General features: G+C 43.4%; 1 protein-coding gene across 3 annotated transcripts in view; it reads left to right on the plus strand.

The window, feature by feature from the left end:
* GRIN2B (glutamate ionotropic receptor NMDA type subunit 2B) overlaps positions 1 to 24,156 on the plus strand; it is a 207,535-nt gene that overhangs the window by 23,736 nt on the left and 159,643 nt on the right. For all 3 annotated transcript variants that reach the window (XM_063154709.1, XM_063154710.1, XM_063154708.1), the window contains one exon: positions 12,517 to 12,945. In XM_063154709.1, coding sequence (XP_063010779.1) covers positions 12,535 to 12,945 — 411 coding nt within the window. In that variant the 5' untranslated portion in view covers positions 12,517 to 12,534. The remainder of the gene's footprint in view (positions 1 to 12,516; positions 12,946 to 24,156) is intronic.

The raw sequence follows: 24,156 nt of genomic DNA on the forward strand, positions 1-24,156 counted from the left end.
GCTGCTTTGGGCTGGGTGCTGGCCTCTTGTGAGCAGTAACATTTGGGTTTTTTGACTTAGAAGCCGATTTCCTTCAAGGGCCGTCCTAGATGTAACAGGGATGCAACTTGAATGTTGTCTCCACCTTTTCTTTTTCTGTCCCAGGAAGGTTTTTTTTTTCCCCTTTTCAGGAATACATGGATTTAGTGTGTTTGGGAACTGATGCCTTTCAGGTCTGACAGGAAAAGGGTAAAGAGCTGCTTCTCTCACCTATTTTCCACCTTTGAAGAAATGCAGACCTGTCTCCTGGTTCAAGATGACATGGAGTGCATATATACCCTCTAAATTTATATAAAAATAAACAATGATAACAAACACTGTATGTTTACATATAAACAAATATATACCGTGTGTGTATGCATGTAAAAATACATACACACTCTTATTTAACCTTATAATTAATTCTGCAGTGGGAATGCACAAGTCTTTCAACATTTCTCTATGGCAGTGCAATCCAAGAAACAGTTGGAATGGAAAGAAGAAACTGAGTCAGGATGGGCATCTCTTCTCTTGACTCCAGGACTACTCCAGCCATCACCATTTGTCCCTGCTCAACAGAAAAATCTCCCAAAGCAGGGCAGTTTCTCTGTAAATTTCTCTCTGTAAATTTGCCAATGACGACAGATGCCCTGTGGCTTCCAGAACCCCTCAAACCCCTTGGTGTTCCCCCAGGTGTCACTCAGGTGCTCAGGCACAGTGCAGTGCAGTTTGTGAAGTCTGACAGAATCACAAGCCTGCAGGGTGCAAGGAGCTTTTCCAGGCAGGGGGATGCCTTCAGAGACTGAAACATTTTTAGGCCAAACTTAAGGTTAAAATTCCCTTCCTTTCCCTGCAAATATTGGGATACTGCAATTTCAGAGGTACCTGTAAGAGTCACTAATTAACTGTGGTGAACTTGTCACAGCTCTATTTCTTCCCCTGGCATCCAGGGCTTCTAGTTGTGGGCTGCTGTAACTCATGGTCTGATCTAAGGGCATGGGGCCTCAAAATTACATGTGAGGACTTCTCCATGAATCCCAGATTTCTGGCACCTCTGACACTGAAGCCCCAGGCAGGATTCTTGGGGTCTGCAGGCTCCTGGATTTTGTTTGGGAATGAACTAGAGCTCCCAAGATTTTTTGTCCATAGTGTAAAGCCTGCTGACTCTGGTCTGCCCACCTTCCCTCAGATCAAATTAAATCCAGGTTCCCCATTTTGGAGACCCATGCCTAGGTGATCTCCTCTTTGAGTTCCTGCAAGCGAATTGAAATGGAGCTGGGCTTTACATTTCCACTGCCCAAGAGCTGCTGGAACCAGACCTCCTGGATGTGTGTCAGACGCCCAGGACAGATCTCTTGGTGAAACAGGAGTTTCCTAGCTCTGGCTGGAAGTTGCCTGGAGGATGGACCCTGGTGCTGAGAAGAGCTGCAGCTCCACCCCTGAGGGCTGGCTGCCCATTGCAGCTCTGCCTCCCTCACCAAAGCTCTGCATTGCTCTTGCTCCTCCTTGCCAGCAAGGCTTGGCACTAGGTGAAATGGATCATGAGTTTAGATATTTTTGTGAGCATAAGCTTAACAAATCTGCAGTTGCTAACATGTTTCATCAAAAACTACAGCTCAGCAGTGTTTTCAATTTGAGTCAATGTGGCAAAGTCGATATTGAGTATCAGGAATTAGCTTGGCAGTCGCCAAGTATTTGTGGTATTACAGGATTTCCTTTCTCTCTGCTCCTAGCTAAACTAGGATTTATTGTCCTCAAGATCTTGGACATACAGGTTTTAATGCACTCTCTTGGGATCCTGTGAGTAATGTTGGGTATGATCTCACAAGAAGACATTGCTGCCTTCGGGTAAGTGCAGTGGAAAGCAATAATAATAATCTCTGCTCCTGTAGCTTCTATTGCTTGAGAGTCAAAAGTACTTTAAATACCATAAATAATTAAACATTCCAACTCTATGAAGCAGAGAAGATGCATCTCCATCTTTCTGATGAGGAGAATAAGGCAAAGGATGAGAAAAAAAAAACCAATGGCATTTGCACTTTCAAAAAATGCTTATTGGTTTTAGATGGTGATATGAAGGATTAGAACAAGACTTCACTTGTGGTTTGTTCCCTCCATGCTTTTAAGATTTAAACCCAGACAATGAATGGTGAGCTAAGAGGTAAAAAGGATGGACCAAAAATATAACAGTGCTTAAAGTGAGAAATGGAGCCATGAAGAACAAAAAATGGATTGGAGAAAAATGATGGATGGAGAAGAGTGGTAGAGTAGGACATACCTTGTAGATTGCAGGAAGTTGATGAGGAATACTGAAATACTGGATTTTTTTTTTTTTTACTAAGCCCTCTTATATTATTTTAAAACTATACTGATCTTAAAGCATTAATGAGGCAGGGCTACACTTTGTCCATAGTATTGTTTTTTATTTACTGGTATTCAGTATTGTGACAATTGTCATGTTGTGGTCATGTTATCTCTTACTCTTGCTGCTAATGCTTCTTCTTCCTGCTGCAAACATAAGCTATAGTGACTTTTGTGTAAATCAGATGTGGTCCAAAGGAGCTGAACTGCACCATGATGAAGTCAGTGGTGGAGCTGGGCTGGGAGCTGACATGGGCTGGTACCTGCTTGCATGCATTCACTGGCATGAGGAGGAATCAACAGTGGAATGAGCTACTGGGAAATGTGCCTGCAGTAGCCAGCATCAATGAATTTGAGAGGCTGGAGAAAACAAAAAACAGAAAGAAAAAAAAAAAAGGCATGGAAATGGCATTCAGCTGAGTCAAATGTTGTCTGTTTGCCCTGGATTGGGTGTTCCCATCCCTGTCTCTGAAGCATCAGCAGCCAGTGATGAGGTGTGGTCCTGACATGGCTTTGCCTGTGTATCTTTCCTTCACTGCATTGCTGTAAATATGATGGAGTGCTGAGCAGAGGGAGAGGTCAGTGGCTGCTGGGCTGGGTCCCTCCAATGGGGAGATCTTTCTGGACACTGCTGATTGAAGGTCTCAGAAAGATGAATTGGCCCTGACCTGTCATACAATTGCAGGCACAGCATGGTCTGGTGCACAGCACTAATGTACTGTGAAAGCATATTGTATCCAGCGGCTTGATGGCTGGTCCCTTACTGGTCATTGAACTCAGAAAGTTAGAGAAAGGGAAGAGAGTTGGGTTGGAAGAAGAAAGAGGGAAAGGAGAAGAAAAATGAGACTATCACAAATTTTTCTGATTTGCAGTTATCAATTCTCCAGTTATCCTGGCTTTAGTGTTTATCGTAAGGAACAAGCTTTTCTAAAGGGATGCTTTTTGGGATGCTTCTGGATAGGGAGTGTTCTGCTCCAAATACCTTCAGTTGCACCCTTTTAGGTGTCATACATATGTCTTGCTTTATTATTTCTCCTAAGTAGACATAGTTTTATTTTTCAATAAGTAATGATAATGGGAACATAAAAGTCCTTTACCAAGGATCAGAGTGAGGAGAAGGGAGGGATCAACAGACAGGCAATTACAAAGGAGACTCAAACCAAAGTTTTCTGGGTTCTCCTCTATAATTTCTAATGGCCTGACCAGAACTTGCCTTTGACTCTTCTTGGCTTCAGTGGCCTTGTCATGCCTCTTTCCACATGCTAAACCCATTATCTCAGTCCCTTTCACTTCCAGATTAATTCCCTGTCTTATTTCATAGACAAGGCTGGCACTGTCACAGGGTCCCTTGGTGACTAAACCTCACTTTCCAAAATGCTACATAGCAGTGGAGAACAAGAGGCCATGAGGGATGTTGGTGGCTTGTGAAGTGTGGCCCATCCATGTCTGCAGCACTGCAGCTTTGTCCTGGACCAGCTCACAGGATGCATCTCTCTCTCCACCCCACTACCTCCACTTAGCAGCTCTTTTGTCCTCATCACATCTTGGTGCTTCAGGCATCAAGTGACCTTTTCTGCCATTTCTGCTGTCTGTAACACCTTCATAGGAGTCTGAACAGGCCTGGTGAACCCTGGCACTCTGCTTTAGGGCTGTTTCAGTTTTGCTGTAGCAGTGCCATCATGAGCAGAGGCAGTGCATATTTTTTCCTACCTTTTCCCTGCGGCATGGGTTCCAAAACTGAGATGTGTACCCATGAGGATCTTTTTTAAGGGGTAGGCAGCTTTATGTTTTAAAACTGTATCCCGTGTCATACATTATATGTGAGAAGATAGGCAGCAAACAGGATGACTATGTCCAAAGTGCAAGTGTAGTTTGAGGCTGTCTCCCTCTGACTCAGATGCCCTTTCTAGAATTCTCAGACTTGCAGAAGAAGGAATCACTCAATTTTGGCCTAAAAAAGAAAATATTTTCTTTCCTGCTTATGGTATGTTTAAAAAAAAAAAGATTCTGAATTAGCTTTTACATGGTTTATGTCTGGCGTTCAAATAATTTAACACTGTCTCTTGATGTGAGACTTTGAGTAATCAATGGGGATCTTGGCACTGGTGTGGAATTTGGCAGCTGCCTTTGAGAGCCAGTGCAGACTCTGTTTACTTGCTTTGTGGTTTCCCTTTAAGGAAATGATGCAGGGAATGAGCAGGTACTGAGTGAGGTGCATGAGAGAGCCTGGAAAAAATTAAACTTCCCATTAATTTCCACCATTGGAAGTTAAAATTCTCCTTGTTTTTTAAATTTTGAAATTTATTGTATCAATCTGTCAATGCACAAAATGCAGAGTTGATTAAAGTTGAATAGAAAACCTCAAATTAATACATCACATAATGAGAAATGCCAAGGATGTGCTTTTCCAAACCATCCAAGTGAAGTTAAGTGTGCGTTTCTCATGGTTATTAATGGATTGGAGGTATTTAAGTCTCTAGCTTTTGGAAATTGCGGTCTTTTATATCCCCATGTTATTAATGTGCTGTCGATTCCTGCTTGGAAATGAAAACTGGAAGTGGAGAATTAAGAATGGAAGGAAGGGATTGTCCAATGGATTTTCAGAGGGCTTCAGTTCTATTTGAGAGGCAAACCTGGCGTTGCTCTGTGCAGCATTCTGCTGCCTGTTTAAACTGAGTCTTGCTCTTCAGGAGGCAAAGCTGCTGAATTTCAACCATGCTGAAATCCTGCGTCCCTTGATTTGGATGGTCTCGCTCGGAGCTGAGATTCGGTTCTGAGGTGGGGCAGACAACAGTTGCAAGTGGGAAATGGTGTATGCCTCGTAAGCTTTGAAATCCCTTGTTTCAAGCGGAGCATACACATGCATGGAGTGACAGCTGTGGCAACTGAACCCTCCAGGTGGTGAAGATATTTCAGTCTCTGGCAGGGAGGACCTGTCTCAACCCTCTAAACTTCTCTAAGCAGGATGCTGGGGGAAGGGTGAGATCCTGGCAGGAGAATAGTGGCTCTAGCCTGGCTCTGCAAGCCCGGCTTGCCGAGAGGGGTGGCTGTGCCAAGCCTCTCTGCTCTGGCATTTAGAAGCTGGCACTGGGCAATGCCAGACTGACCTGCTGTCTCTCTTAATGGCTTTTGTGTGTGTGACACTGAGTCCTGCAGCTCTGCACGTGTGTGCCAGTCTGGGTAAGCAGGTCAGACCCGCTCCCTGCCCAGCCATTTCCTTCATTCTCCCTCACTCATCCTGATGAGGATCCAAGGGGACTCGAATTATGAGGAGCAATAAACGCAGCTGAACTTTTCCTGCAGCAGAGGAAAGTCTCAAGGGGTGATCAGATAACCACATACAAGCATTTTCACGGTGGAAACGGTGAGTTGAGAGGGAGAAATGGTTTAGGCTGAATGAAGGCGATATTATTAAAGTTACAGGATAGCTGAGCAAAGGGAAAATTTAGGCTGAGTTTAGGGATATGTTTCAAAATATGAGCCATCTCCTATCAGTGGTAATCTTATTGTTTGAGTTGTTTCAGAGCAGGTAGTGTGCTAAAGCAGGTGCTGTAGACAGTAATCCTGAAGTGACTGGGGGAAGGGCAAGACTATTAAGCCGAGGATTTTAATTTTTGATTTCTATGAATCATTTGGTGTTGGTCTCAACAGAAGGTTGCTGGCTGTGGCTGTATAAGCTATCAGCTGTGATATGTAAAATATGTGGGTGGGAGGAAGTGGGAAGGACACTGGGAACTTACCCTTGGGCAAGCTTAAAATAATAAGACATAGTTCTTCATCTATTGGGAATGATATGGGTCTAATTGATGATCAAAGCATTTTTTGTACTGCCTTAAGTGCAGAGAGAGAATTGCTCTTCTCCTTTGCATGGGGTAGAGAAGGGGAAGTACTTTTTCACCTTATTCTTGCATATACCTGTTGGATAGACAGAGGCAAACTACCCTCTGATGTATCTGACACTGCCCAAGCCAGGCAGGAGTTTGTACCTCGTTTAATAAAGAAAGAACAGCTCTGAAGAAAATAAATAGAGACTAGAAGTAAACATATGTGCTATTTTCCACTCAGTGTCTATGGAAAGAGAGCTAAGAGTAATGAGGGAGCTCCAAAAGCTTTGAAGGCTTTGGCTGGGGTATGTGATGCATCCCCCAAAAGAACAAGGCTGACTTGGGAGAAATAAGGGAAAATTTGAAACATTTTGTATGTTAGATAAGAATGGATCTGTGGGATGTTACAGGTGTGGACAAAGGTACATATTGGAGAGGGAGTGATTGTGAAGAATAGAAAGAAGACCTGTCCAAAAGACTTTGGAGGAATGTTTCTGCCACTGTCGTAGAAGCATTTATAGCTCAGAATGAGAATATAAGTGATGTCCAAAGCTAGTTAAAATAAACTAAACTGTATCAGTTTTCATCTGAAACTACTGAAATGCCCTTGGAGGGCTGTTTACTCAGGGTCACTATAATAAACCTTTTTGGTCAAGGTGCTGGATTGTTGCATTCACCACTGTGTATGGCACTTCCATTGTCCCTAGTCTCTGCCATCTTCTGCTCTGAATGTATGGAGATTTTCCTGCAGCATCATTCATTCTGTCTATCAGCACCTGAAGTGTGCAGGTGCTTTCAAGACACATTTATCGTGCCCCAGATCCATCCTCCTCTTCTTTGTGTCTGTTGACAAAATTCCTGGAACAATAAGGCTGTGAGCCAGAAGAAGATTTATGGGCACTTATGTCACCTATGTGGTAAGCAGTTATGCAGGAAACAACAGCACAAGAGTTGTCAATGAACAAATAGCCTGGGCTGAAGGTGTGGTAGGATCATAGTTACAGCAGTGCTAGAAAAAGAGGAATGCCTCTTTAGAGGTACACAACATGCAGCATGTCTAAATTGCAGAGTAGCCATGAGATTGAGAGGATGTCCTAAGCTGAAAGTGGTTCATCAAAAAGCAGAGAGATGGAGAAACTTAGGTTGTGATGTGATTTATAGCTTTTAGCCTCTTTTTTTTTTTTTTTTTTTTTTTTTTTTTTTTTTTTTTTTTTTTTTTTTTTTTTTTTAATGGGTCTTCTTAGCTCCTTCAGTTTGCCCATAAGGCAGGTAGTAGACAAAGAGATCAAAATGTCACCAGTCTTCTGTTCTTTGATCTGGACATATCCTTGTGGGAGAGCCCAGTAGCATCTAGTGCAATGTTGACTTCCCTACAGCTTCTTTTAGTGCACTTGTTCTCTGGTGGTGTGTTGGATGCCAGGCCCAATGCACCTTTGAGGTTTTTAAAGTATTTCAGAGGTGAGATGGATTTCTTCCTACCTCCAACCTGATCCTGAAACATAAGGATTTCTTTTGGGTTCATTGTCTGATACTGCTCAAACTGTCAGAGAAATGAAGGCAGTGTGAATTAAGTTGCTGTCAAAGGTGAGCAAATGCCAAAGGGTAATGCTGATGTATTCCACTGGGTCTGGCAGGACATCTCTCTTCAGGTAGTAATGGGACTGAAGGGGGTAATAGTGGTGAGGCTGGAATTGGGCGACTCATAAGAGAAGGGTTGGGAATTAGCATTGCAGCTGGTACAGACACAAAATTAGCTGTGGAATCCAGATTTTGTGGCTTGAAGTCTAAGCAGTGCTTAGAGCATCAGAGCTCTCAGTGAGCAGAACTCAAAAACCACTGAGATGGGAACTTCCTTGTGGCCGTCCAATGAAGCACAGGAGGGAGAGACTGGAGGTAGGCTTTTCATTCTCCCATATGGAGCCAGTATCCATGTGAAGTTCCCTTTGATGGTGGCTAGGGGCATTTTTTCAGCCTCCTGTCACAAGCATTGTCTTCCTATTAATTAGGAAAGCTGCCTTCAAGACAGCTTTTTGTCTGGAACTGCAGTATTAGATGACTTCCTTTTCTCTTGCTGTCTTGAGCTTGGAGATTGGGTTTGGGGAGCCTGCAAGCACCCTTCCTAGAGGATATTGTGCAAGGCTCCCCAGAAGGCAGGATTGCAGCAGGAGGAGGTACCAGTGTCAGCACACAACAGAACTACCCCCAAAAACCTGTGACCAGCCCTTGTTCTGCCTCAGTTTCTTTACCTGACCTGAATATGGCCTGGCTTTGCTGTACACTTCTGGAGTAGTAGGCTGTTTACAGTTAGCCTGGTTGAATGCACAGTGACCTATTTGTGTACTTTCTGTATTTTGAAATATCATCCAGAACTATCTCTTAATGCTGAGCTGGATTTTGCCTGTGCAGCCTAATAATTTTCTATTAATACTTATCTTAGGTCTGATCCACATAAAAGTGCAGTGTCAAGTAAGGTTCTCATGATATTTTTAAGCAATCTAACCTTTGGTCCTGGCTAAATTCCAATTGGAATAATTACTGTCTGACTACCTACATTCCTCTTGCATTTTCAATGGAAGAAGTTAGCTTTCACTTCCCATTTTGAAAGTGATTGTGTAACATTGCTCTGCAGTAAGTACACGCTGCATTCCTCTACAGTGGTGGATATATTTTATTGGTAAGTAAAATAAGATTATAGAGGTATAATGATTTTACTGGCATGTTTATACCTAAATATAGATATGTCTGTAAAACCACTTTATCTAATGGCCCTACCATATATTATTTTCTAGGGAGTCAAAGACAATATAATAGTGTGCAGTAATGTGTAAAGGATTTTACGTACCAGTCTGGAGTTTGGGATTTACTAAATTGTTTCAGAGTGCCATAATCACAGAAAATACTTCAAACACTGTGTTGCCCCACGCCACCTCTAAAGGAAAATCTGTTCATGTAAAATACTTGGTAATAGAATATACTTGCATGTTTTTATAATCATTCTTGACTGTAAAATTATTAAAATTTCTTGAAACAACAAAAGAGTAAATGCTCTGTTTTACAGCTATAGCCTTGTCAGGTGCTTATGAATTTCTTTGTGTGTGAATTTCTCCATTCCCCTTTCACTGGAAACAGGAACACACTTAGAAGGAGGTCTGTATGCTGTCTCCAGTGCTTTCTTAATTGAGTACCGTGAATATTTGCACTTGAACACTGTGGAAGTCATGGACAAAGCTTGTTGCTCTGTATGCAGAAACACATTTTCACAGTAGTTCTGGGGTCCCCTTAATCTGATAATAAGTCTGTGGTGGTTGATGCCTGCCTTGTCTGTACCAGCACCCATTGAAAAGGGGCCTGCAGTGAGCCAGACCAGAGGAGGAACACGATGTGAGGTTGGTGTTGGGATGTCCTTTCTGTCCCTTTCTCTAACAGCCAGCACATGCAGGTGAGCAGCTGTGTGGAGAGTGGCTACTGATGTCAACACAAGTCAGCTCCAAGGAGGGAAGGAATTGTAACACCATGATTTAGTCTTTGAGCAGCTAACCTCTATGCTGCCATGTGGGAGCTGAACGGTGAAAACCACACTCAGCCCTGGGCTGGGTGTGATTTATTGATGTTCTCCTGCCTTATCACATCCCCAGCTCCCATCCTATGAGGGAGCCCAGCCTGGACCTGGTACCTGCTATTCCCCTAGAAGAACACTGCTGTCTGTCGCACAGACTGCCCATGGAGCACCTGAAAGACATTGTGAGCCTGACAGAGTTGTTATGTGTGAGTGAGAGATGGAGAGGGAGATGTCTTGGCTGGTACAACACAGACTACCTAAGCATTGCTCTGCCTGATACAGAGAGGGCTTATGGCTGAGGACCCAAACTGGAGGTGGCAGGTTGGCTACCAAGCCACAAACAACCTCCTCTTTGAATGAGCTTCTTCCTAGCCCTGGCTGCTCCCTGCACATCTGGCCAAAGCCTGAGCATCTGGCACTGAGCAGATAACCCCATCTTGTATTGAATGCAAAAATCTGCCTGGGTGGGGCACAGACAGATTGGCACCTATGTGCTCTTCAGGATCTGGGCTCTCTTCTCCTGCTTGGAGGTAGATGCTAGAGATTTATTTGCTTTAATACAGGTGAAGAGTAGGGGATATGTTTCTTGGCTGCCATTTTTCCCACCTGGAGAAGCACGTGCTGACAGCTGCCATGACTGACTGTATAGCTCCTGCTTGAATGCTATCTGAGCCCTGGGTTGGAAGGCCCTATAAATTATTCCTGGTGGGAAAGGGGCTGGGAAAACCTACACTCTCCTCCCTGGGCATCACAACTAGCCATTGCCTAACCAACCATAATACACTGTATGAGGTGATGCAGGGGGACTGCAGGAAACATATTTTAAGAGAACAAATATAGCATTTGAGTGAGCAAGAGAGTGAGAGACAGAGAGTGTATACAGTGCATTAAAGTTAATAAAGCATTGCAGAAATGGGGACTGCATTTCACTGTGAAGGAATCTAATTTAGTGACTCGTAATTGGAGGATAACAGTCATACTGGAATGAAGTTAACTGTTCATTTTGCCAAACTCTCAAAGTCTCTTAGTTCTCCTTGTGAGCATCTCTCAGAAAGTGAATCCTTTGGAGAGCTTAGAATCGATTGGTGCTTCACACCCGCAGTCCCTTTCAGCTTCTTAAGTGGATTTGGTTTCTCTGGTGCATATTTATGATCTGTTTTATTATCTGCTTATTTATCTGGTAATCTCAATGCAGGATATGTCCTCTCTGCTTAGCATGACAATGAGGGAGCAGGTGTTGAGCCTGTGTGTTCTCCTGGGCATGGCAAGATGGGGCCTCCTGGGCCTTTTCTCTGGGGGTGGCTAGTGTCAGTGAGGGTTGTTTTTGGACTTCCTGCTTCCGCAAAGTTTTGCCAGCTTTTGTCCCTGCTGCTGTGGCTTTCTGTTAATTTGATAGAGGCATGTGTAGCAATGAACAGTATGGAAGGGTCCCATTCTTGGACACCCAAGACCAGAGGTGTAGCACAAAGAGGTGCCGGGCTGGGGTATTTATTTCAAGTGTGCCTGGCTGCTGAAGAACAGAGTTCTGGGCATGAGTAGATACGCAGGACCTGTTGTGTTGAGGGAAAATCTTCTTTAGTTTGAAATGCCTGAAATCTCCTTGGGACATCAATGTGGCCCTGGGTGGGCACACCAAGCAGTGCTACCTCCAACAGATGTGGTGGGCAGATGGGGGGGCACTGTTCTGTTGTCTCTGATATTTACACTGCATGGGTGCAGTGTAAGAATTAGTTCATTAGTGTTTGTAGAGTGCCTTGAGGATGAAAAGTGCTGTGGAAATGTGAACTATTATTAAAGCGGGACTGAATAAAGAAAGAGCGAGGAACAGTCCCGCAGGGAACTGTCCCACTCAGGCAGGGGCTAGAGAGATCACCTCATCAGGTTTTTTTTTCATTTCTGCTGTTGTGATTACAAAATAAAGTGGACATGCTCAGGGAGAAGATTAACGTAGCATGCCTGGCTGTAGTAGCTAAGGGTGAACCATTGTAAGCTGTGTTGGCATTTTTACTTCTGTGCAAACACAGCTGTCATATGGACTTGGGGGATCCTGATCCAGTTTTGGCCATGACAGCTGGGAAATTCCGTATTCCTGTTTTTCTTTCTTATTTTTTTTAAAGAATCCTGTATTGGTGAAAAGCATATGGCTGACTGTATTACACACTGAAGCTGTGTGTGTGTCCTGATGGTGTATGCAATGGATACACACATACATATGCATCCAATGGCCTTGCCATTTGTCCTCACTTTATTCTGGAAGGACTGTGCTGAGAAAGGAAAAGGGAGTCCCTGTCTGCCTGGTCTCCTCAATATCCCTGCCTGTACCTCCGGCACAAGTCCAAACTGATTGCAAGCACCAGTCATTCCTTTGTGTTGAGGGTGAGCACTCTGACATGGGCTTGACATAAGCAATTAATTTCACAAAGACAGCTGATCAGCTGTCAAAGGACAATCCTCTATCACTTTTGACTTGGGTCTCAAAGTGACACAGGACCTGAGAGATGACATGATCCCATCTTCTGCTGACAGCTGTTCTCTTAAGTGATGCCAGACTCTGAAGTAGGGGCTGGTCTGACCCCCCAACTTTAACAGAGCCCTGAACGTAGCCAAAGGCCTCGGCATCAGACCAGCAGGATTCTTGGGAGGGGAGCTAGGGGCTGAGCAAGATCAATGGATCTACCTTGAAGGCTGAGTGCATGACTGACTTGTCAATTAATCACTTTGTTCTACTTTCCCCCTTTTTTCTTCCTCACTCAGGGAGTGTAAGAGCCGAAGATGAGGCCCAGGGTGGAGTGCTACTCTCCAAGGTTTTGGCTGGTGCTGGCAGTCCTCGCAACAACAGGGAGCGGGGCCCATGCCCAGAAAAGCCACCCGAGCATTGGCATTGCAGTCATCCTGGTGGGGACCTCAGACGAAGTGGCCATCAAAGATGCCCACGAGAAAGATGACTTCCACCACCTCTCAGTGGTGCCTCGGGTGGAGCTGGTGGCCATGAATGAGACAGATCCCAAGAGCATCATCACCCGCATCTGTGACCTCATGTCTGACCGCAAGATCCAAGGGGTGGTATTCGCCGATGACACAGACCAGGAAGCCATTGCCCAGATCCTGGACTTCATCTCTGCCCAGACCCTCACTCCCATCCTAGGCATCCATGGAGGCTCCTCTATGATCATGGCAGATAAGGTAAATTTAAATGAGCTTCCTTCTGTTGCAGACCTGTGCATCCAAACTTAAAACAAAGAGAAATATCTTATTCTGTGATCCTCAGGTGGTGTCTCGTGGGGCCGAAGGCTTGGGGGATTAGACAGCTTCAGATTCAAAGACAGATTAAAAGAGCTAACTGTGTGTAGCACTACTGAGAAGAGCCTATTAATCATGAGGAATTATCTGCAACAGAGAAAAACTGAGGAGGGAAAGAAGCAGGTAGAAGAGACCCACAAAAGAATCAGCCCTTTTCTTCTTCCTTAAGAAGGGGAAAGAGCCCCTGACAATTGTAATTTTTTTAAAGGTCTTATTTTTGCTTGTGTTTTACTTTAGAAGAGCCAGGGATCATAGCCTGGGTTTTTTCCTGCATGTAGCTGGAGGACATTGCGGTATTTTCAGGGATGCTTAATACAGCTCTTACATCTTAATTGGAATATAATTGAATCTTTAATAAAGCTATCCTCTCCATAAAGTGTTCATTAGCTCCTGAAGTTAAATAGGCGTTAGCTGAAGTGACTAACCAGTCTGAACCAGTCCAGCTACATCTTTCTTTTTTTCGACTGCACTACTTTATTCCTTCATGTCACAGACATTTCGTTGTTTTCCCAGGCCCTAGCCACTCTCTAAAGAATTACTACACAAACAAGCCATCCTACTACTGCTTTTGAACAGGGCAAGATGCAGAGAGGGAGTAGCATCTTTGGCCAGCTAATAACTCTTTGTAAAGCCTCCACAGGGTGCAGGTGGACCTGATACAAATCTTCCACCTTTCACAAACAGGACATGCAGCAATTCACACCTGAATGTGCATTTGGCCAGAGAGCGAGGCTAACAGTGGCCTTGGGGCTACTCTTGGCCAGTGGGAACATATGAAAAGATGCTGTCCCTTTTCCTGCAGGCTTGAAGCCGGTCAAGGCCAAGGCTTTTATTGAGAAGACCTCACAACCATTCTTTATGCATCCCAGCGAAGTAAATAGGGACACAAGCTGACAGTCTTTTTCTTTTACAGTTGCTTTTAAGTGACTCTGAGACATTTAACTAGGCAGAATCTGGCCTAATGGAATGAAGGGTGAGAACTGACCTGGCTGCTATGGCAGCTTTTCCTCAGAAAGAGATCTAGTGAGATGAGAAATCCAGGCACATTCTCTTTTATTTACCTTGCAAGTAAGTAATCCAGTGCAGGCTATTGAAGGTGCTAAGATGTTATTTCCTCACTTTTTGACCAACTGTTCAGTTGCCAAATAACACACGGTTAGTATGCAGTGTTATTTTCTCGTATTGGCCTTTAAACTGAAATAGTCACTGAATAATCACAGGCCTTTTTTCTCTCACCCCTTGAATAGTTGCACATGTGCTGAAGTTCCACTGCCCCATTCCACCCACAGTGAAGCTTTTCTGCTTTGGAGGCCAGGCAGGCAGCAATGCTGCATGCTGATGCTCTCCTGCCTGCAGTGTTGCATGGTTATCTGTCTGTGCAAAGGAGGCTTGGAAGCAGTGCTCAAGTGCTGCATTTCACACTTGGGGTGACATCTTATATCTTTGAACAAGTGTAAGAGTTACTGACAGAAGACCTCCCAAGCACTGGGAAAAGTCCTTGTGACTTTGAACATGGCAGGCCAAATTCTGATTCCAGATTCCCGCAGTGTAAATCCAGCACGGCCCCATTGCCTTTGGCAGGATTAGATCAGATTTATGCTGCTGTAACTCAAAGAGAAATTTGGCCTATTGAACTTTGAAAAGATTTTTCTTTCTACCTGTCCCTAGTCTCTCCTTGGGAAGGCAGCATCTCCTGCCACTGCCCTGTGTACCCCACTGGCTCGCTTCTAAAGAGCATTCTGGCAGGCAGGCAGGCAGCCCACAGGGAGCTCAGAGGTGGCAGCCTTATGAATGGAGACTTCTGTTTTACCAATCTTTTTCTTTTTCTTTGGTAGTTTTGCAGACAGGAGGTTTTTGCAGGTAATGTACAAAGATTTGCGGTTTTAAGAAAGGCCAAGGTTTCTTTGAAAAATAATTTGAAAAGGCTGACCTTTACAACTTCTGATCCACAGGTGTGTAATCTTTAATGGATAATATTTATTTGACGAATTGAATTAAAATATGGTAGAGTGTAAATACACTGAAATTCTACTAAAAATAGTGAAGTCAGCCTGGTAAGTCCTTCAGCAATTTATTTTCCATAGAGGGCCTTGACAGAGGCTTTTCTTTTAGTGACTCTTAGTCATGCTCTTTGCAGATGAGTTGTGTGGCTGAGGTTTGCTCCTGCAAGCATGGAATGCTTCTTTCAGCATCCCCTCAACGCCCACAGCAGTCAGCTGTGATTGAACTTGCTCAGCATTTCACAGGTTCAGATCTGCACTTACAGCTTTGTTATGCTCCCCGTGTGTTTGTGATCAGTAGTGCCAATGCAAACCTAAGGAATGCTAGAAACCATGAATGTCTTGGTGTGACAGATGAGCCCCTCTTTGCTGGGGTTTAACGCAAAAACACTCCCCAGTCAAACCACCTTTCCTGGAACAGCATGTGAAATTCTGTTTCACCTTCAGTGAGGGTTTAGTTAAGTGTTCTGTTAGGAAATGTGGGTCATGTGTAAAAAGGGCTTTTTAATGTACCATGCAGCTGGTAAATTGAGGCACAAAAGGGCAGACAAGAAGAAAAAGAAAATTAGGATTTCAAGCCCAAATTTTCTCTTGTCCTGTATATAAAGACAGAAATATTGTATAATGTGCACTATGTACTGGCTTTATCTCAGTTAATATTAATCTAGAAGTTTGCTACCCACCAGCTGGAGGTCTAGGCATCAGTGGTAATGGAGACACCAGCTGAGGATAATTCACCCCACCCAATTCAGGGTGCAGTGAAATGCTCATGGGATAGTCCTGTATCTCCTCACTGGTTACTGGAGAAGGCTGTGCCTCAATGTGTTCATGATATCTCAAGTTAAATGCCATGAATCCTGCCTTAGGTGTGACATAGCAGGTGGAGGTATGTTGATGAAAGTGTAACATCCTTTTTTCCTGATTTTTTCAAACTCACATTCTTTAATACTGTACTTGATTAGATTTTGTAGATAATATATAGTTTGTTTTCACTGTATTTTGCCTTTTTCCTCTGAAAAATACGTATACAAAAATCTACATGTTTTTGCTGTTTTTACTCCTTGGTGCTTGTGTCTCTAATTCCACCTGTTTACCTGTTACAGAGTGTTACATTTAATTTCTGACTAATCTGGCATAAGAAGAATGTGACCAGATGATCTGTGTGCACACTGTGATCTGGGTTCAGTTCCAGGAAAGCAGTGAAGCAGAGACACACGATGTGCCTCACTCGAGCTCTGGAGAGGCTCCTTTGCAGAGTGAGGGTTCTGTCACAGCCAGTTCGCTCCCTTGAGCTGGATAAGCATGCCAGCAGTGACTCCAAATGGAGTGAAGCGCAGCAGTCCTTTTGTTGGGGCTGGGTGGCCTGGGAGTGATGGCTAAGGGGTCCAACAGACCCCAGATCAGTTCCTCTCAGAGGAGCAAGGCTGTAGCTCTGGGACGGGGTAGAAGAGTGCTCACACTGTTTCAGCTCAGTAAGAAAACACCTTATTCTGGTGCTGATTCCTTGAAATGGACTAGGGCAATAGCATCATCTCACCAGGACCGGGGATTAGAAAGGCAATAGCATTGACCACTGGTGATCTGTGTTTAATCCAAAATAGATGAGATGGAGAGGAGAGAAATGTGTACCACTGCCAGTGTTAGGTTTCTGTGGTCCAAAACCTTTGCTCTGGAAGCTTGCTGGTCCATCAGTTTGCCTGATGTTGCTGCGATGACCTGACTTTGAACAGCTTTGTGTTTCCTGATTTTAAGCATTAGTTTGTATTGTCTAGAGGACTGCAATGCACTTTTGACCAGAGAGCATATCTGCTGGCCTTCCAGCACTGAAGATAATTTCTTGTTTCCCCCCAATTGTTTTGAAAGCAGAAATTAAATTGTATGAGTATCCCCTGTGTTAGGAGACCGATGGTGAAAGTAAATCTTCAAGACTGCAAACCAAGCTTCAGTTCAGATAACCAGACAAACCAATACCTTGGGTTGCCTGAAACTGGAAATCTGAACTAGCTTTCCTTCATTTTCATTTCCATATTACCTAAAATCAGTTCTGCCCAGAGTTAGGAGGTAAAGGAACAATCACCAAAAAAAAAAAAAAAAAACCCAAAAAAAAAAAAAAAACCCAAAAACAAAAAAAAAAACAAAACAAAAGTACATTTATAGGTATCTCAAGGGAAGGGTGAATTGTTATTCTGATTTACAAAACTTAACTGCATTGGAAAAGATTTAGCTTCTTGACTAAAAAATGACCACACCATTTGGCTGACTGGTCCATTTTGTAATGATAGACTATTTATTTGTTTTAAAATAACAGAAAAAGGCAACTTGGTTATAATGCATGCAGAAAAGGTAAGAACAGAAAATGATTTGGTTTCTCTTATGGCACAGCTGATGGCCATCATTTTTGCTGGAACTGTTCCTCATTACTTCTCAACAGTCACGTTATTTTGCCAGAGCTTCTTGTCCTGTGCAGCTTTATAGCAACACAATGGTGCACAGGCAGAAGAGGAAAAAGGTCTTGGGAGAAGAGGATGGTTGTGTTTTCCCAGGTGAAAATCAGTCTTCTCTGTCTCTGCATCCCTTGCTGTTCTCTCCAGGGCTTGCCCACACAGGGATACACACAGTGTGCATCAGCATGCTGATGGAAATAAAATGGTAGGAAAGAGTGATCTATTACTCAGCTGTGCCAGTAATACCATTTGTATAAAAGCTGCATAAAACGAACCTGAAATTTAACATCTGTTCTGGGCCAGATTCTCCTTCCTTTTTTTCACACAGCATGGAGCTGGCTTTTCTCTCACTCCCTCCACTAGCCTGTTCTTTTTTCTGTTTATACCAAAGCCACGATGTTTTCTCTGCCTTTGTATCCCCACTTCATAAATCCCTGTCCCCTTTATTTTGGTTTCTGGTACAATTTCCAAGACACCACGTTGTATCTCTCCTTCAATGCCAAAGGTTGCTGTGATCACTCTGTGTTTGGGCCATGCTGCTGCAGCTGTTTCCTTCATTGCTTTGGTATTTTGGTGGAAAGCAGGTCCAGAGTTGGACAGTGGGAATAAAGCACCAGGGAAGGATCATTGCCGTTGGCCAGAGTGCAGCAAAGTGATGCTGCAGGTACAGGGAAGCCAAAACTAGTTGGATAAGCTGAGCACCTAGATACACACTGAAACCAGGACAAAGTCAAAGACACTGGGACAGTGCTGCTAAAAGCAGAACATCTGTAATTAAAAGGAAAGCACTTTCACTCTTAGGTTTTCAAAGGTTAAGTAAGAGGGATGCATAGGGAATGAAAACCTCATTTTTTGGGTGTAAATCTGTTTCATTTCCATTAGGGATGACATCTGAAGTTTTTCAAGCCCTTGTGTGAAGGAAATTCAGTTAAAAAAAAAGAAATTTAAAAAAGGAGTCAAAGTACCCTTTGAATGGATTATAGGAATTGAAGTAAAATAAATTGCAAACAAAATGCTGCTTAGAAGTGGGGGAAAAGGCACATTTTGATCTGCAGACACTGAAAGATTTTTATCCTTTTTTCCTGCAAAACAAATTTATATGCAGTTCATGTAATTTCACAAAGTGTTTTCATTTCTCTGAAACTGCATTTGATGATAGTAATAGTTTAAATGTTTCTTAAACTTATCTAGTGATTAGCAAAGATGAGTTTGATTTTAAAAAATAAAAAGAAATCAGCAGCTTCCCTCCAAGCTCTTAATAATTTTATTAAGGACATGATTAATACACTTCTTTTGCTTTTAGTACTCTGTTGTTTCCTTCTGCTGCCAAAATAAAGCTCTCTGTAGCTCACAAATAACAAAGTAAATATAATGTGCCCTCAAATTACAAGTCTGCTGCAAAGATTGGGAAAGAGTAATAAAAGGTAAGTCACAGAGACACAGAAAATAAAAGCCAGTATTGTATGTCAGAGTTGTTTTTCCTTGTATACACATGTAGTAAAAAGCCAGGTGGGTCTGTAATTTATGTTTACATCTGTGGCTAATCAACCCATGCAAAATAACATTTTCTTTTATTCATGTAAAGAAAGGGAATGTGGGCAGCATATTTTTGAAAGTTTAACACCTGAGAATTGCCCTAGGACTATTTTTATTACTTTACAAATAAATTACAGCACTTAAAAATCCTCAGATATTAGGAAACCTGGAAGTGAACTTTTGCGAGGTCTAAGCTCTCCCCAGGGACATTAAATCCTTAAATGTGAACTCTTATTTTCTAAACAAGAGCTCAAGTGCTCTCATTAGTATTATTCCAATGAAAATATGACTTTTCAAAGAAATGTACAAATTCTTTTATTAATTATCCTATTAAAATAGTGTGCTTTTTTGTGTGTTTTGGGGTTTTTGTGGTTTTTTGTGTTTGGTTATTTTTTTTTAATTTTTAAGGCTTTCCTCAAGTTCATCTCCAATTGTCTTGGGAGAAACCTAATTTCAAGGCTGTCACTTTTTTCTGAGGTATTGTTTTCAGGAGTCACAGGAAAAAAAAAAAAGTGGAGTTGATTCCTTTCTTTTTGGTTTATCGCTTAAGAGCAACAAGAAAGCCTCTTTAAAAAAAAAGAAAAAAGAAAACAATTCTTATGGCAGTGTAACTTTCCATGAAATATCCCTATTTCTTTTTCCCTCCTAATAATTTATACTGGATGCACTTCATGTTTGCCCTGAGCTGTGGACACCTGATGCTTGAAGGTGTTACCTGAGTTTGGGTGGCACGGAATTGGGAAGGAGGAAACCGGGTACCCTGGGGAGACGGCGGCCACACCGAGGTGTGGGTGCTTTCCTTGAGCAGAAGTGGTCTCAGACAACAAATGTCAAGCAAAAGTGAAGTCTGATTCCTTCACAGCAGCCTTCTGCAGCTATTTATAAGCTGTTTTGTTTCGGGTCATAGGATTTTTCCTCCAGGAGTAGAGAGTGTTAGTTTTCTTCTGTTGTTATAGTGATGTTTTCTTTTGAGGGACAGAAGACCTTTCCTTCCCTGGCTCTGCACGCAACTTCTGCAACCCACCTGGGGTAAAGAGAAGGTGAATTAACCTTGTCACTCCTATTGCTTAAATGCAGTGTTGCCACTCTCTACCTGGAAATAGAGCTGTTGAACTCTCTGTGAGGAAAACATTGATTTCCACCCAGCTTAGACCTGGGTGTTGTTGGATTAAGGTTTTTTTTAACACTAGGTGTTATTATAGTGAGTTGTTTGATGTTATATGGGCTACTTTTAATTTTTGAAGGACTGTTTTGTTAGGTTTTTTTTTACAAATGAGTTAATATCTTTTTGGTAATTGTTGTGGGAACTTATTTAGGTTAGTAATTTTATTCTTAGGAGGTACTGGGGTAGTATAATTTATACCTTGATTTTCACACTAACAATATTTAAGTGGATCACCAAATCTGTAAGCACTTACCTGAAGAAAATCTGGAAGCTTGATGAGTTCTGACTGATAGTTATTTATAATCTTTATCACAACCCCTCTCTTCAAAACAAAAAACCCAACAAAAAGGTCTTAAATCAATTTGTGCCATCCCCAGCCGGACAAGGAGATTAGTTTCTTCAATCTGGACAGGCAGTCCTTTATTACAACCCCAAGCAGTAACTTGTCTCACAAAATCTAAATTAATTACACTCAAATTTGTCCCTACCCTAAACTGGCCTCAAAATGAAATTGAAAACACCGAGTGTGAAATTGCCCGATGCTGCTGCTTTAGATCTGCATGTCATTCCCCAGTAACCGCAAGACAGAGAGAAACAATTCTTTCCAGGGAATCTCTTATTCTTTTTGCCTTTTATTTGCCTCATTAGCCAAGTTTGGAGGGGATGGATTATGAAGGAAGCTAAGGGAATTACATATACAGGCTGGATGAAACAGGGTAAAGAAGAAGATACAATTGTAGTCTGTGACCCTGTTAACAGTCTGGAAGAGCTAATATATGAAGAAAGAGTGAAACAGCTGTATGTGTGTACTGTAGATTGGTTGAACAATGAGTCAGGGTGTGATTTATATACTCAATGAATAGCGGTAGACTAAGATTAGAGAAAAAAAATGCCTAGTGTAGCTGCCAGAAGCAGACATAGGAATGACAGGATAAAGTTAGGGAAATACATTAAATGATGTATTATGATACATCAAATGATAATATTAATTGATATATATGTGTATCAAGAAAAAAGTTCAGACACTGACTTTTCTTAGGAAGTGCTCCAGACTTCTTAGGGAAGAACATGGAAACCACGTTTCTTCAGCTGTTTTCAAATATGATTGAACTAAATGCTGGAGAAGATGCTATATAGATGAAGCAGAGGAGGAAAAGGATAAAGAAGATGAAAGACAGAAAAACATCTTCTGAACCTAGGATCATGGGGAGAAAATTAAGGGGAAAAAAAGGTGTAAGTTCTGAGAGTAAGACAAAAAAATACTTTAAAGGCTCTGTCGAAGCAATTTTCCTCAGTGCTTGGCAGTAGCTTTTAGCTGTGTATCTGTGAGGTTCCTGGTAATAACAATAAATGTTGGTTTCAGAGGAAGGGGGAAGACAGGAATGAAGGACGTGGAGAGTCCAAGGGTGAGCAGGCAGGAAAGTAAAGGAGGCAGGTACATGCAGTGAGGAGATTTGATCTAAAAGGTGGCAACAGAATCCAGCAGTTCTAATAGACCCTAGTGCTCACTGCAGCTCTGCTTTAAAACATGACTGTAAGACACTTGCTCAACTGCTGTCTACAGCAATTTGCCCTTTACAAGAAGACCATAACAATGTTTTTGTGAAGTTTGAGCTCTATAAAAGGCAAAGGTGACCTAATTAGCAAGAAACAATTACTGGATTTTTCTAACTGAAGTAAATACAATGCTTGAGATGAAAATCTGGACTCCAGGAGGAGAAGCTTTAACCCCCATTAGACGTGGTGGCTGAATAGCTGCATCATGCTGGAGAACTCATTTTATGCAGAGCTGATAGTACCATCTCTTGTAAGCTTGGTCAGCATTCCCCATTATAAAATTCTCTTGGGGTTTTCTTGTAATTTTGCCAGACTATGACTGTTTGAGCAAAGTTTCCTATGCCAGGTGTATGCCTCAAGCTGATTGATTTAATTTGATATTTATTTGGAAAATAAAACATCTCTCTCTGAAAATGTGGCACAGGATGATATGTGATTTATCTATATCACAAATGCTGTCACATTTTCCTCCAAAGGTTCTGCCTGACCACCACATGTTCTCAGAGCAAGGGCATGGGTCTGGAGCAGGGGTGTCTTTGAGGGAAGGACTTGTAACCAGAGATGTGCTTTTGGCTGCTCCAAGTTTGGCCTTGTTGCATGTGTAAGGAACTGCAGATGTGCCTGGAGTCTTTTTAGATGTTTGCCGCGCCTCTTGCAAAGAACTTGCCCTTGCAAACTGCGCTTCAAAACTGCACTTGGCCCTGGGGGCTGCACAGGCTGTGCTGGAGCTGGAGGTCTCCTGGTGGGATCCAGCCTGCAGGAATGTGCTGTGCAGCAGGGAATCTGAGCAGAAATGTGGGGTGGGGGCATGCAGGGTATTCAGAGGAGCCACTAAGAGAGGGTGAGTAGAGTATGGAAGAGATCCCAATACAAGGAGATGGGCAAGGTGACTGGATAAAGGTAGGAAGAAGGAGATGGTGTATAGGAAAAGAGAAACCTGCCCAGGTTATGCTTCCTTGCTGGCTGCAGGAGCAACCACCAGGGAGCACAGGAGGTGGCATAACTGCTGAACAAATAGGATGAGGAGTGAAATGGGAGTGGAAAACCTGTCAGGTGGAAACAGTGTAGTTGAGAAGACCAGATCTGGGCAGGGGCAGGCACAGGACAGTGGGATTGGGCAGCGATGCTTTCCTTGAGTGTGCTGCTTCCCTCCAGCTGGGCAGAAATATTCCCTTCCCTTCTGCCCTGAGCCACAGAGGAAGTCAGAAATGACTCTGCAGGGTGACTGGGACACTGGAATCAGTGCTCCCTGCTGGGGCCAGCGGGTCTCCCAAGGCCTGCCTGGGGCTGGCTTGGCTGTGCACTCCTTCAGCCAGCCTGCCCTGTTCCAGGGCCCCGGCCTCATGGGCAGGGGGAAGAACTCCTGTGAGGAGGGGGCAAGGCTCTCACAGCCTCCACCAGCTGCCAGGCTTGGGGCCAGCACAGTCACTGTCAGGCCTCTGTGCTGGAGGGGATCAGCTCCATGATGGAGCTGCCAGCTCCTCCATGTGTGAGCTCCTGCAGCAGCAGCGCTTTGTCCTTGCTCCCGCTTCGCTGGCTCGCTCTCTGCAGAGGCAGAGCTGTGTCCTTGCCCCTCCCCGGCTCCTGCAGCGGTACTGAGCCGGGCCCTGAAGAGCCCATGGCCCTGCCACGGGGCTGGGCTGAGCATACACCCAGTCATCAGCCCTGCTGGCTCTCAAATCCTGCTCTGTACCTGTCCTCATTCCCATCTTCTCCCTTCTCCTGCTTCCCTTCCTCTCGCTCTCTCTCCTGTCTGTCACTCTACCCATTTCTTAATTCTTGTTTGCACTGTGCTTTGAAAATGCAGAGTGCTGTATAAATGTAAAGTATTATTATTATTTCTTCTTTTTAATTAGCATCCCTCACTCTCTCTTTCTCTTGCTATTGTGGCTTCCAGAGAGAATGTGTGGGCTTACATTATTTATAGCTGTGTGAGAGTAATTACAGAAATGATTTAATTACTCAGTTAATACCATTCTCCACATCACCAGCTTGACAAGCTACCGATCCTCTCACCACAGCCGAACATGCAGCTTGGCGTCCATGTCATGGTTGAGCAGGCAAGGGGAGGAAAAGCTTGGGGAATGGTTTGTTACAGCCCTGCGCGTTGCTGGTCACTGCCCTGGGCTAAGGGATGAGGCTGCTGATCTCTCAGGGGCTCGGCCTGGGGCAGTGTGAGGTGTCACCTCAGCTGGGGCAGAGCTGCCCCCAAGGAAGTGTGTGCAGTGACGGGTCATGGCTCCCGGCTGACGGGCCACCTCCAACACAAACCTGCTCAAGCTGAAGAGTCAATATTTGGTGTGCTGCATTAACCAGCTCTTCACATTTATCAAAGGTCAGAGATCTGGCACGGTTTTGCTTTCTTAACTTCTATTTATGCCTGCCAGATCAG

The sequence above is a fragment of the Melospiza melodia genome, chromosome 4 (genome assembly GCF_035770615.1).
Source record: "Melospiza melodia melodia isolate bMelMel2 chromosome 4, bMelMel2.pri, whole genome shotgun sequence".
In the NCBI taxonomy this organism is placed as follows: domain Eukaryota; kingdom Metazoa; phylum Chordata; class Aves; order Passeriformes; family Passerellidae; genus Melospiza; species Melospiza melodia.